At 44.3% G+C, this 14264-nt stretch overlaps 1 protein-coding gene across 1 annotated transcript in view; it reads right to left on the reverse strand.

The window, feature by feature from the left end:
* Positions 1-14264, reverse strand: part of LOC121351593 (limbic system associated membrane protein) — a 298749-nt gene that overhangs the window by 25192 nt on the left and 259293 nt on the right. The window contains exon 4 of the mRNA XM_041463872.1: positions 2862-2996. Within this exon, the coding sequence (XP_041319806.1) occupies positions 2862-2996 (135 nt within the window). The remainder of the gene's footprint in view (positions 1-2861; positions 2997-14264) is intronic.

Consider the following 14264-nt stretch of genomic DNA (forward strand, 5'->3'; position numbering starts at 1 on the left):
AGAGGGATCAAGGAATAAGTGCCTTGTCTCTCGTCACTAATACTTGCCTACCCTGAGATTACAGGGCTGCGACTCAGACAGATACTTTGCTGAGACTCAAGTTACCATGAAACACACTTTGCCATCTGTATCCGTCCCAGAACTGAAAGGGAAAAAAAAAAAAAAAAAAAAAAAAAAAAAAAAAAAAAAAAAAAAAGCAAAATGGATTGTGTCAGTCAAAGAAAAAAAATACTTCTATCTGGAGAATGTAGGGAAGGAAATTTGTTTGTGAACACATTAGCCATCTCAATATGATCCCTTCCCTGACCTTAATCGGGATTTTATGCAGGGCTTTAGGGATATTGCAGTGCGCCCTCCAACATCATAAATATTAATAAGTTTACATAAATAGGATCCTACATTCAAAGGCTGTGGGTTCAAGTGAATGTTTTAATTTGAAAAGGAGGTGGGGTAATAAAAGGATAGCAAAGGTGATTTTTTTAACCATTCTTATTTAATTTTTTGGTTTGAGCAGTCTATCTTCTTACTGTCTATACAGCGAGACAAACAAAACTTTCCATTTCATGAATCTGGCACAAGAGGTGAGTCACAGAATGAATGGGCATCTTTCCATGGTACTGGAAAGTGATTACAGCGTCTGCTTCCCAGCCTGCTGCCAGGGAGCCCAGCCCCTCGCTCTGAGCAGTCCCCATATTCACCACTTTAAGAAGTTGGTGCAGTGCTCTCCCGGGAGAAGGGGCAGGTGACAATCCCAAACAAACCAGAATATTGCACCTAGAAAGCAGCTGCTCTGTGTGTAGCTGTTTGCTGCCTGGGAAGCCAGGGGCGGGTTCCCTTTAGCTGTTCTCCTCCCACTCTCCCCAGGCCTCAGTTTCCCTGTCTGTGATGTGCAAGGGCAATTACTTGGGAAGCCTGAAGGTGGTAGTGTAAGACCAAAGCAAAGTGAGATGCTTTCTCCTGCAGTCCAAGCTGACAGTGCTCCACAGCAGATGATAAGAGATGGCCAGGAAGATCCTGAGGTTGGACAGGCCCCATTTTTCAAACTTACTATGGTTTTCCCACTTTATGCTGCTTGTGTTGTTGTTTAACAAAGCAGGATGAGGAAAGATGTATGCAAATATCTAATTTTCATTCCCCTAATAGACTGGTTTTTCTCCTACTTGGTCCTCATAGTCTCTTAGATTTATTTCTCTTTCTTTCAAAAGAAAAAATCAGTCCTTAAGGAATTTTAAGTTGCTTACATTACAAATTACACCACATATTAGCATCACTTTTTTCATATTTTTCACCAGTTAAAATGTTTAAGATCTTACTGTGGCAAAGTTATTATGTGTTGAAACTAAATCAAAATCAAACATTCTGACTTTATACAAACAATCTGTTTCAAACACATTAAAACACCATTGAAATTATGCTTCACGGAAATGTTTGAAACTATTAATTGGTTCTCATGGAAAGTCTCCAGTTTATAAACTCAGCTGTTTTTGACACTTCTACACTTTCAGTGCAGAAAATCTGCTACTACAGTTCATATTAATGCCAAATTTGGCCCATGAGGCAGCTGATATTAAACCACTGTCACCCAATTTCTAAGGGAACTATAAAAAACTGTAGATTCGGAAGATGCTGCAGGGAGCCTATAACCTCAAATTCTAAGCGAGACAGAAAAGTTGATCTGATGTGATGGCCCACATGGGACCAAGGGGTAAAAATGAAGAGCAAGAATGGCATTAAAAGGTACTATAATCACCTACAGTCAAATTAAGACTGGTATTGCCTGAAAACCTTGATGCCATCAGCTCTCTGCCCTAACCTGCTCCCTAGCAGTTCTACTTGTGAATCAAGGCATGAATATGCACCCAAAAATATGTCTGTAGCCATCTCCAATTTCAATTTAAGTTAATATTCTGGTTTAAGTCTCAGTTTAAACTGCAGAAAGTCGGGAGAGGACATACCTCCCATTCATCCATCCTTGATGCAAAGGTATTAGCCTCCAAGCAAGGAAAGGAAGCAGGTACACAAGGATAGCACATTTTACATCACTCAAGTGCCAAATATAAGCCATACAAGTATAGAGGTGGACATATACACGTGTAGGATTAAAGAGTACCATCAGTTTGAAATATCTTGTGTTCCTGTGAGAGGAGCATGCCAGCAGAGTGAAGTGGACATCTGTCTAAGCACATATGGGATGGGATCCATGCCCCAATCCACATATGTGGAAGTAAGCCACAGTTTACAGGGTGCTTTTAGGGGATTGCTGTATCCTTTGGCCAAAACCCCTTTCTGTATTGCACTGGTGCATGAAGGGTCTTTTAGAAAGAGCTTTAAACTAATGACCTGAAACCAGCATAGAAGTTAAGTTTTTGCACCCTGTCATTAGCATGTGCCTCTGCCCCATGTGCCCTGGCTGTGATAGCTGTGATAGCCGTGTAGGCACTGCAGAGATGGCTGGGTGCAGGCAGGCATGTGTTTGCTCTGAGCCAGCTGAGCCCTCCCTTATCTCTCCCTGCTGCCTTGGTGAAGCTTCTCTTCACGCTACTGTTCACCCGAATATCAATGAGTGAAAACGAGGCAGTGCCAGCGTTTCGGAGGGGAGAGACGGGGGCAAGCTCTTTCTCTTTCTCCCTCTCTGTCTGTCTCTCTGTACCACACCTCCCCCCGCCTTTTCTTATATATTGCCAGGTTTAAAGCACAAACTGTGCCCTGTGGCAAGTGTCTGATTGCAGATAGTTTTCTCAGCACCCTCTCTTCAGATTGCATAATCCAAGCCCAGAAAGACTTCTCTGTTTATCCTGAAGTAACCCTCACCTGTGGGCAAAGCTCTCCCCACTGCCCTGCCCCAGCTGCTGTGTACTCACAATTCACAGTGACCCGGACTTGCTTGACGTCCGCTGAGGCAACTTCGTTGGCAGCTTTGCACTCGTACTTGCCCGACTGCTCTCGCGTGATCCCCAGGATCTCCAGGTACTCCTCCTCACCTTCAAACTCTCTGCCTGGTAGGACAGAAAAATACAAAGAGTGGTTCTGTTAGGCTTTCAGATTTAGGAAATTGCTATGGAGGAACAATCACAGCATGGAGTCTGCAAACAAGCAACAGTCATGATCTGTTTTAAAGTTATTTCAGAAGCTGCTGAAAACTGAAATCTGGAAGGCACCATACAGGTGGTACAATACATAGCATCTCACAGGCTGCCCAGGCTGAGAAGCAAAATGTCCACCACGTAAGATGAGACTAAGTTCAATAGTGTGGTGGCTGAGTACCACCAGAGGTTAGTCATGCTGTGGGTAATGTGCTGGACCCAGGGCTAGCTGGGTCCTCAGATGTGTTGTCAGCACCTTTTCTCCACTGCAAAACTGTGAAAAATGTCTTTCTGTCTCCCAGAGCAACCACCACCCTGAAGTGCCATCGATCAGATCAAGCTACGTTAAACACAGCCAAACTGAGAGAAACAAACTGTAATTTGATCTGCAGAGACCAATAATCATCATGCATCCCTGAGCTACTGTACATATGAAATGACACATTTAAACCCTGCTGCCTCACTTACACACTTTGGAAAACAGTGACTTGAGTGTCAGTCGGGGTTATGGATGGGGGCAGGAATCAGGGGAGTCTGTGGCCTTGCTTTTAACTCACTGTGTGACCTTGAGTGAGTCACTCCTTTGCTCTCCCTCTGTAAACTGCAGCAAATAGCACCCCCTCTCCCATCACCTCCTGGTTAGAGAAGGGCAGCGAGGTTAACCCATGTAAAACGCATTAGATTCATTGCATGAAAGTTGCCAGGGAAGCATGAAATATTAGGATTGGTATATCTACCCTATTCCTTCAGAAAGCAAAATAAGGCACCTCCTGGAAAGAATCTAAACCACATTTCCTCCTCTCAGAGGAGGAAAGCACTGCTCTGCAGCATTGGAAATGGCAAGCCCCAGCTGTGTGCCTGTCTATGTTTAGAGAAATCAGCCCCTAACCTTAAAAGTGTAAAAGACAGATTTGAAAAAAAAAAATAAAAGGTCACATCACAAGAGCTCCCATTCAGGTTCCTCAGAGAGTGGTCAGATTTTCCAAAAACCTCTCTGCCCAGAAGGTATTTTCTGCTCAACAGGTGCTGAGCACTTCTGAAACCCTGCCCACTTCACAAAAGTTCAGTTTTTGAGAGAGTTCAAATAGTGCCTACTGTTTGCCTTGGTTTATGGCACTGCATGAAAGCAGTGGGTAACTCTGGTCTCTGGAGCTGAACTTCTCATGGAGCCACCTGCAACAAAATCCACCCCAGAGGCACAGACTTGCTGCAGTGTCTTGGCCAGGTCAGCCTGGTGATGCCAGCTGTGTGCAATTCCCTTCAGCATCAGAGAGGAACTTCAGAAACTTCAAAATCTGCTCAGAAGTCTGTCTCTTACATTTTGTTTTTATTATTTTTCTATTTCACAGGCAATTTTCAGAATCATTCTAGGAGAAAACCACCCCCTGTCACGGAGACTCAGCATGAAAACAGCGGTGTCCCTATTAAACTCATGTAAAGACAAGGGCTCCCCCTCTCTTTCAGCAGGGCTAATCAGCAGTCCCTTCTTCCAGCTCATACCAGATGTTCAGGTAGCAAAAATCTCATTGCTATGTCTAAAATTTACAACTGCTTTGTTTTTTGCTTCCCCCCAAAGTCTGCTGCAGCATCTTCCTGCATGGCAGCAGCATTTTGCACAAGGGAAGGAGGCAAAGTTGGCTCCTGCTGCCAGAACATGGCTCTCAGTCCTCTGCTCTGCACTGGGGCTGATGCTTGAAGAGTCAGTGGAGAAGGAAGCAGGGTGGGATTTTCACAGGTTTTTTGTATTTCTGGAACTCATGAACATGTTAGGGAGTCCCAACCCCAGCAGGACCAGAATAAGGTGAGTCTCAGAAATGCGGAAGAGACTTCAGTCACCATCTAATCCGTTCGCCAGTCTCAAGGCAGGACACGTGAGTCATGTCATGGACACAGCCATCCTCTGCCCTCCAGCGGCAGAGATTCTGCAGCCACTCCTGACAATCTGTTCCTGTGCTTTGCTGTCCTTACCACTGGAGCAGTTTCCTGAAGTTAGACCTGAGTCTTCCTTGCTGCAATTTAAAGCTATTACTTTTGTCTTACCCACTACAGACAAAAAGAATAAATCATTCCCTCCTTCCCTGCAATAGCCTTTTATCAACTTTTAAATCACTTAGTTCCTCCCTCGGTTGTCATCTTTTTTTTTTTTTTTCCTTTTGGCTGAACATTGCCAGGGTCTTTCAACCTTCCTCTGTAGGTGAGGTTTTTTTAGGCTCTTGATCATTCTTGTTCTTTGCTTTTAGACCTCTCTGACAAGTTTACATTTTTCTGGACTTGTGATACCCCAAACTGAACGCAGCATTTCAGATGAGGTGTTACTGTGGCTCACAGATGAAGGATTGCATTGCAACTACTGCACCGTGCTGTTGTCTGTAGAGGCAGCACATTGTTTCTGGTTTTGTTACTGAAGGGATAATTTCTGTTGGGGAACTCGCTTAATTCCCAGATTTTCTTATGGCATATTGCTACTTGCTAATAAAGCACTTTAAAAATCCCACCCCCAAACTGAGCTGACAACCAACACTCATCTCCTTTCACAGCAGCACTCCCAGTTGGTAGGTCAGTGAGTTGACTGGAAAGTTAATCAGACATCAGGGAAAGACTCACAAAGAAAAGGTTAAAACATAATTTGCCTCTGTTTTGCAACTCATTTGCTCTGCAATTCTGCCTTGTTTATACACAGGGTTCATTCCAAGTGGGACTTGCTTCTCCTCCAATTTGCCCTTGTCACAAGACTGTCACCGTAATGAAGACAGGGTTGAGGGTGACTTAACCAGCTCTAATGGAGTGGCACCCTCATTACGGGTGCTGTTAAGTCTGTCAGAGAACTACATAAGTGGAGCTCCAAAGTAACCTACAAGGGTAGATACCTTCCCAAAGGAAGATGTTTTTGAGCTTCTCCCCTGCATACTTACATGCACTCAAAGTGTACTGTGTACCATGTCCGACAGGAGAGCTTTCACAGCTGCACACAACCCTTCCCAGGACATGATGAGCTGCTGGCTTGCCCTGTGGAGTGCCCTGGAAGTAACTGAAAGGCAGGACTTCTGTTCTAAAGGACATGTCAATAACCCTATTCAGCTCCTCATTCTCCTCTCTAGGACACACATATAAGCAAAATACTTCAGGGAAAGTTTCTGTGATGCAAAATACTTCAGGGAAAGTTTCTGTGACAGTCTTTTGCTGTATAAGTGGTAGCACACTTCTTGTCTCTGCACTGGTGACCCTGAGCATCAACATTTTGTTACAAGAACTGAGCTGTTCTCACTTTCAAGACAGACCCTTTTGCTTTCTGCCTTGTCCCCTCTAAGAGCACATTAACCATTTCTAACAAAAAAATTTATATAAAATTGAGGTGCTGTAGTACAGAGCAGGGAGAGGAAAGATGTATCACAGTGTGTTAGAGGAATGTCAGGTTGTGATATCTTGCAGAGAGCTGTAGAGATTTCACTAATTCACTTTGGCAGCCAGATTAGGTGAGTCATATTAACTCTAACCTCTAAGGCAAAAAGGGGGTGAGGGGAGCAGGAACAGAACTTTATACCTCGAGTGAATTTACATATGTTTCTGCACGGGAGCCAGCTTTGGTAGGGAACTGATGGTTATCACTGTGCAGTTTATCAAAGCAGGGAGGGAGAAGGCTTGGACAATGTTCTTTGGTACCAATAACAATGAACATGTTCTATTAGGTGAAAGAGGGATTGCCAACTCCTGGCAAGACAGCCACTCCATTCCCATTAAGAGATTTGCCTTGAGCAGATTATCAACAGATGAAATTCTGACCGTACTGCCAAAGCTTCCTTGCTGACAAGGGTTGTCTCCTGGCAGTTCTGCCTGGTTCAGTACAGCCCTTTCCCAGTGAGGGTCCTTTCAGGTTTCCCTAGGTGGATGACTTCTCACTCAGTGCAGCTGTTCACATCCTAAACCATCCCCTTGCATGACTGCAGGCAACCTGCTTCCCTACAGGTTTTTGTCTTTCACATGTTCATAGTTAGCTTGGTTTGTTGCTACAGCCCCATTAAACACTGTCTTGCCAAGCTGTAGCTCCTTAACGCTGTCCCAGTGAATCAGAAAGAGGAGCTTTCTGCTCTGGAGGCTGGAGATAGAGAGAGCACGAGCCTGGGAGGCTCGACAATCAAACCAAGAGGGAACGACCCTGAGCAGCACGAGCCAGGCGGCTGCTGCCGCTCGGAGCTGGCAGAGCCTTTTTTGCAGAGGGATCTGCGGCAGCAGCTTTGATGTGTGCAGGAAGAAGGCTTTGAAGGCCTGCTTGCCTCAGCCACATTTCCTATCCCCTGGCTTCCTAATTGGACCCAGTAAATAATGAAGCTGAACAGCAAATCTGCTTGGCTATGCTAGCCTGCTGGCAAGAAACCTTCCTTTCCCCTTACCCTCTGGAAATAGCTTTGTACAACCCCATTGGCTCTGCATATTGTCCTTGTTGCTGTGCACACCTGCCTGTGCTTTCATATAGATATGATATATATCTATATATATATGCTATATTCTGTATTTTATATACTCTGTATTTTACTTGTTTTCACATCTGTAGATCCACCTGTGTGTGCAGAAACACAGACTGACACGTTCCCAGGCATTTATGGGCCCTTCTCACCCCTACCCAAACGGCCCCTTGCACTGCCACACACCATCACTCTTTCCTCAAAGGCTAAATGCTTCCTTTCTACAAATGAGCCACACCCAGTCAAAATCCCACTTGTGCTGTGTGCAGACAGCTCTTTCAGGTAGTCAGGGCCAGCAATGCATTCAGTCACCTTCTCCACCAGAGAGCCCTTTCCCTTCATGCCCTACTTTCTTACATCTCCAGAGGGGAAGCTGATCTCCAGAGGTGGCAGACACACTTTGTTTCATCTCCTCTCCTGTCTTGTGCATCCAACACTGGGCTTCTTCTTGTGCAGAGATTACTTTAGTTGTCTTATTTATTTTTTTTAACACTGCTGTGGTCTTAAATTAAACTGAAATTTAGATCTGCTGAAAGTATCTGTTTGCATTTGGCATGTGGAAAGAGAAAGAGATCAGTTACCCTGCTCCTATGTTTGTTTTCCCTCCAAGCATCTTTATAGTTGTAAAAAGAGGGGAGCAGAATGGGTTATGCATCTTTGCTGGGCCTAAAACAGGATGCAAGGAGATAAAAAAGAATGGAAATCAATGGATGCCATTTGAAGTTTTTGGTAGGTAGCAACTTCTATTGCTAAACTGCAGGTTTTGTTGTCTCTGCACTCTCCATTTAGTGTTTGAGGTTTTGCTCACCTAACTTTCCTTCTTCCCTCTGCACCTTCTATTGCTTAGGAACAGGCTTCTGAAAGACAAAAATAGCTAAGGAAGCCTTTGACATGATTTTTTTTGTTTTACCTCCAGCTGAGGGTTTTGTTTCTTTTTAATTCAAAACTTTGAAGTTTTCATTTATCAGTCCCTGTCTCCTCAGCCATCACAGATTCCAATGAGCTTGTAATTTTTTCCCATCCCTTAGTTGAAAAGGCTTGTTTTTAGCAAGGAGATCAGTAGAGAGAAGCAGATGGTGGATAAACAAAGGGACAACTAGTGCTACAATGCTAGAGTGAGGAAGGCAGGCAGAAAACCTAGAGTAGCATGGGAAGTGGTGAAAACAGGGAAGGCTTGAGAGAAGACAAAAATAGATGGAGAAAAATCAGAGGGAGAATGAAGAGAGGGAGAGTGGCTGGGACAGAGGAACACAAAAAAAAGTGAGACTCTTCAGCGACTGAGAAAAAGAGAAAATGGTATTCAGCTACTGACAAAGAGTACGAGCAAGTGAGCAAGACGGGAGGTGAGACAGCGGCAGACAGAGAGATGTACAGCTGGGAGAGAAGCACAGCCATCCCTTGTGTAAAGGGAGCCATGAAATAACAACTGCCAGAGGGACAGGAACAGAGGGGTCACATGTAGTAAGGCAGTAATTACTCTGTTTAAGCAGCAAGGCACAGCGGGGTATTTATTGTTTAAGCTGGCCTCATGCCTCCCATGCCCTCAGGTCTGTAGCTATTACACATAAACCAAAAAACTAGAGCAGTGCCAGGGAGGGCTCTGGCCTGGCTCTGGCTTCATGAATGAGAATGAGTCAGACTGGGAGGAAACACTCTGGCATGGTTTCCCCTGGCGTTCACCAGGACTTTGCTCATCAGCAATCACATTTACACCTTATGTGCAAAACTGTCTGCCCTGCCTCCCGAGCCAAGGGCAGTGCCCAAGGAGCTCCCTGGCTGGGGCAATGTGAACATCTGCTGGCATGACCAGGGTTAAGAGAGCCTGTGATTTTCATGGGCTCCTTTGTCTCAAACTCCATGCAACCAGCATGCAAACAAAACCCTCCAGGTTGAGAGCAGCTTCTCCAGACTGAACAATGTCTCTGTGTTCTCTCTCTTGGGACAGCACTGACCAATCCACTTGGGATGACTTGCCCATCGCTGACAGCTCTACCCAGGAGCTGGAAGCCAAAATCTGACAGCTGAGATGCAGTTTGCATCCCAGCTGTGGGTGTGTGTCAGTCGGGGTCATCTGCCTGAGGCAGCCTCAGCAGATCAGCTGTATCTCTGAATTTCCACCCCCTCTTTTCTATAAACGACCACTAAGGGTCATCACACTCTCTCACACACAGCCCTGAGTCTGGGCATAGAGCAGGTGTGCAATATACTACTTCATCTCAGCAACTGATTCGATTTTCCATTCAAAATTCACATGTGAACACCAGAAAGAAAGTGGACTATCCCATGAAAAAAAATCCAGACCCACTTCAGGTCAAAGCCCTGTGTTTGACCAGTGGTTTTCTTCTTCTCTTTGCTGAACCAGAAGAAGGAATAATGTTCTGCCTCAATTTGACATATAATTTAAATCAGATGATTTAATGTTGAAGAAGATCACTTTTTTTCTCCTCAAAATTACTTACTGAATTTAGCCTAAATTTGTTAACACTTTTTTTAATGAACATAAACAGCATTTTTTGGATAGATTAATTACTCTTGAACAGAACTTGGCTGTGAAACCAATGTATAAAGTAAATTAAGAACCACAAGGTAAATTAAGTCATGTAATGTCACAACTACAATATTATACTCCCTAAGTGTTGCATACTGCAATGCAAATTGTCATGACTATGCTACCAAACACCAAGCCTTAACTTTACTGCCAAGAAAATGACATATAAACATGAACAAACCAATAGTTGCACCATTTCTGCATCGCAAAGTTTTCGCCTGCTGCCTTTTGAAGGGTACTTTAAAGCAACATGAAGTAGGAGTCACCATCAGCTAGATGAATCAATAAGATGTCACCACATCTTTGAGAGCCTTAGGAAGGCAGGGGCTGGTAACTCATCAGGGCTGTGAGGACAGTGCTGGAGCGGCTAACAAAATGGAGGTTGAAAACAGAAGGTCAGACAAAGAGTCACAGCTGAGGCTCAGAAGTTCTTCGGTGTGCACATGTGGATGGCAGCACACCAGTCTCACTCCCAGCAGTGTGGTCAGCACTGCAGGGCCCTGTGCCCTCTTCCTCCACCACCTACAAGAAGAGGATGGGCCAGCACTTGCCCCTGGCAAGAGGAACATCAGGGTGTGTTTGCGGGGTGTGGGTGTGTAATCAATAGGTCTGTGTTTCCCACTGTGCTAAGCACAAGATGGTAATGCAAGCTGAGAGCTGATGCAGGGGACTGAGTTTTCTTGCACGTCATGGGCACATGAATGGCATAAAATACAACAGCCAGCAGTCAACTATTATAGTCTCTAGTGACTCTGTCAGATGGTTTCCTTTCATTTGGCCTCATGTAATACTCCTACAAGATTTTCCTACAAGATTTCTTATTTTGGACAATGTGCTTGTGCTATAGTTGTTGTACAGTTTGAAGACAAGTCCCTCCTCACAAAAACAAGACCAAAGAAAAGACTGACAACAACAAGTCCCTTCTGGGCCAAGAAGCCTGACTGAACTGTATAATTTCTGTCCTGCCAGTAAAGAGCAATGATGGACTGCAATGCAGTCCCTCTTTAATTCCGCAAATCATTATGTCAGCCCCAGATTTTAGGGAAATGTGCGATGGCACTCACTGGTACCAACCGTGCCAGTTGCTCAATCTAGGAACTATAGGGGTTGGTCTGTGTTTGGTGGCATCTTTAAAAATCCTTGTTATGTTCTTTACAAAGTCTCTTGTGTCTTATGTGGCAAAAGACATGTTCAATATACTATTGTGCAAGAATCAAGTGGCTCGCTTTTATAGGCATCCACCAGAATGTTTCCCTGTTTTTAAATGTAAGGTGTTTGTTCCCTTCTGTCCTATGCCCATTTGTACTTCTTAGGGTGAGAGGGAAATGATGAACCCAGAACTTCAAGCTAACTTAATTTTTTTTTTTTAATTTGATGATCCCCTCCTCCTCAACGATTCAACTTAGCCCACAGAATTATGTTCTTGCATGTTTGAAACTTGGAAGAAGTCTTGAGAAATTACAAATTGGCACAAATTTACTTGAAATGGGAAAGAGCATTAACTCAGAAGCTTAGGCATTGCTGTGGTTCTTTCCCTGTAAGCTGGAGCAAAACACTTCATGACCAGATAACACAGCTCCTGAATCCCCTGTCCTTTTGCAAGATGGCAATTCCTGTAGTTCATTCCTGTTTTCATTGAGGCTTCTCTGAACACCAACTTCACAAACAAAACCTAAAGACTGGGATTTCTGTATCAGCCTGGATCTAGCCACTCTGCTTCTAAACTGCTGTAGTTTTCAACTGAGGAAATGAGGTCAAAGAGTTAAGCCACCCCTTAGCAAGATTTACCCTTTCAAAAACACGCCAGAGTGTTGTGATGCCTGGCGCCAATATTTGTATAGGTGGATTAGCTTCTTGAAAAATCATTTTGTTTGCTTTTCCCTTGACCCCTCTCCTTGCTGCAGTGTTTCTCAATTAGATCCAGCATAGTAATTTCCTGACACCATCCCCCATATCTGCTCCTGGTGGAAGAAGAAAAGGGAATACTTTGTGGGGAGCACAACAAGGGATCAGGAGATGAGACTAACTAGCTAAATTCGGGATTCAGCAGGCATCAAATATTGCCAGTTATCAAGGTGAGAATCACAGAGGTTTGAGGTAGGGTAGAGTGTGCCAGGAAGAGATTGTTTGGGCTCACATGCTGCAGAGACTTTTGATCAATTGGGCTGGCTCCTGTGATATTATCATCTGAGGTGTCTGCCATTGATTCATAGTGATAGCAGTTCAGATAAATGATTGCTTCAGTTCAGGATATTTAATTCTTATGCATTTAGCCACTCCCTTGCTTTCCAAAGAATAAATAGTCTCTCTCTCCCTAAAACTTGCAAGGCAGTGGCTGTGAAGGAGAAGGAAGGCGTTTGTTCCATGCCTAATATTGCTTCTTGCGTAGCCCTACAGGGGAGGCAAACAGAGAGGAAATACAGACCCTGATTTTGAGGTCTTGTTGCTCCCTGATGCAGCTACTCCCATTGCTAGTGCAGCTGTTGGCCATCAGCACACTTGAAAATCCTGGCTGTGAAGCAGGATTTCTCTCTCAAATATATGGGGGGGAAAAAAAAGGGAGTAATCAGAATGGGAGAAAGCAGAAAACTGTAAGTAGAAGAAACAGTATAAAAACAACTCCTTTCTGACTTACAGCTTACCCCATAAATTTAGGAAAGGGTCTGAAGACAAACCTAAAAGATATTTCATTGCCTTCATACCAACTCCTTAATACTTGTTCTGATGATTACATAAAATTTCCAACAACTGTAGCAGTGCTGGCATAAGAACACCATCCCCAATCATGTCAGTCAAAATGTGTCTCACTGGACTTTGCCTCTCTGAATCCCCCTATTGCCATCATGGGCAGGAATCCATTTATTTCTCTTCTCTCGACTCCCCAAATGCATTTGATTCCTGTAGGAAGTGAAATGTCTTGCTCCAACAGGAGCCCAGTCAGCCAAAAGATGCAAGAAAATATGAAAAACCATCCATGTTATGTTGAGGACTCTTTGGCTCCTTTCTGCCAAGCTCCCGGAGAGGCAGGGGTCTCATTAGAGTGCCTTTGCAACTGCACACCTGTGAGAATTTCACTGGAACTGAAACAGCAGTTGCTCTAATTAAACAGCACAGAGCAGGCCACCTTAATCACTGCCATGATTTCATCTTCCTTGAGGAGAGGAAGAGGCATCAAAACTGATAAGAGAGAGGGAAGAAGGTGAAATGTACTGAATCCCTGGTTCCTCAATTTAAAGCACTAAGGGATGTCTCTCATCTCTGTAAAGATTAATGTGAGCTTCTGATGGCATGTTTTATTAAATGGTTATATAATAATTGATATTTGAAAGCAGTTTCCAAAAGCCACTAAATGCTTTCACAAGACAAGACCATTTGGCTTTCAATGGCATTTGTGCCTGTAAGTCACTCAGGTGCAATGGAAAACTTCACCTCTACCCTTCTATTCAAATCAGTGCCTCATTTACTCCATCGGTATGACCTTGCCAGCCTGTGTGGCAGAAACCAGGGGCAGGGGTGAAAACCATAAGCCCTCTAAGGAGAGGGTCCATGTTTCCTCAAACTTGGGTGGAAGTAGGAGGTGCAAGCAGCACACAGCCTGAGTGAGAAATCCATCAGCTGAGGAGCAAGTACCCAGACACCAAGGACACCTAAGAAATAACAGCATGGTAATTCCTATCCTGACTCTCCCAAAGCCTCTAATGAGGAGGAACATCTGTCCCTGAGACAAGGCACACAAGCAGGCCAGGTAGAAATGCTGCTGGCAAGCTAGAGGGCCAGTGGGCCAAAGCTTAATAGGAAAACAGCAGTGATTTGTCTCCACCACTATTTATGTTTCAAGCACATGACAGGTTGTCAGTGGAAGTGAGTGCTGCTAAATTTACTGCTTCTCAAATCCCCGCCACAGTTGCATACTTGACAAGTCACTTCATTTGAAGGGCTAGGTGTTGGGCTGGACTTTCCTCCCCTGTGCTCTCCTTCAATGAAAACCACAAACAGCTTTCTTTACACCACAGACTGATCCCCCTGGGGGCTATGATATCCGGGTGTGAGTTTAGAGAAGAGGGATGTTCCCGGCATATTCATTTTTAACCCTGATACATGCTGATATTGTTCTGGGCCACTTGACTGCAGATGTGTGTCTGACAGGACACACACATGACTGAACTGAACGAG

The sequence above is a fragment of the Pyrgilauda ruficollis genome, unplaced genomic scaffold (assembly GCF_017590135.1).
Source record: "Pyrgilauda ruficollis isolate IOZ18807 unplaced genomic scaffold, ASM1759013v1 scaffold17, whole genome shotgun sequence".
NCBI lineage: Eukaryota > Metazoa > Chordata > Aves > Passeriformes > Passeridae > Pyrgilauda > Pyrgilauda ruficollis.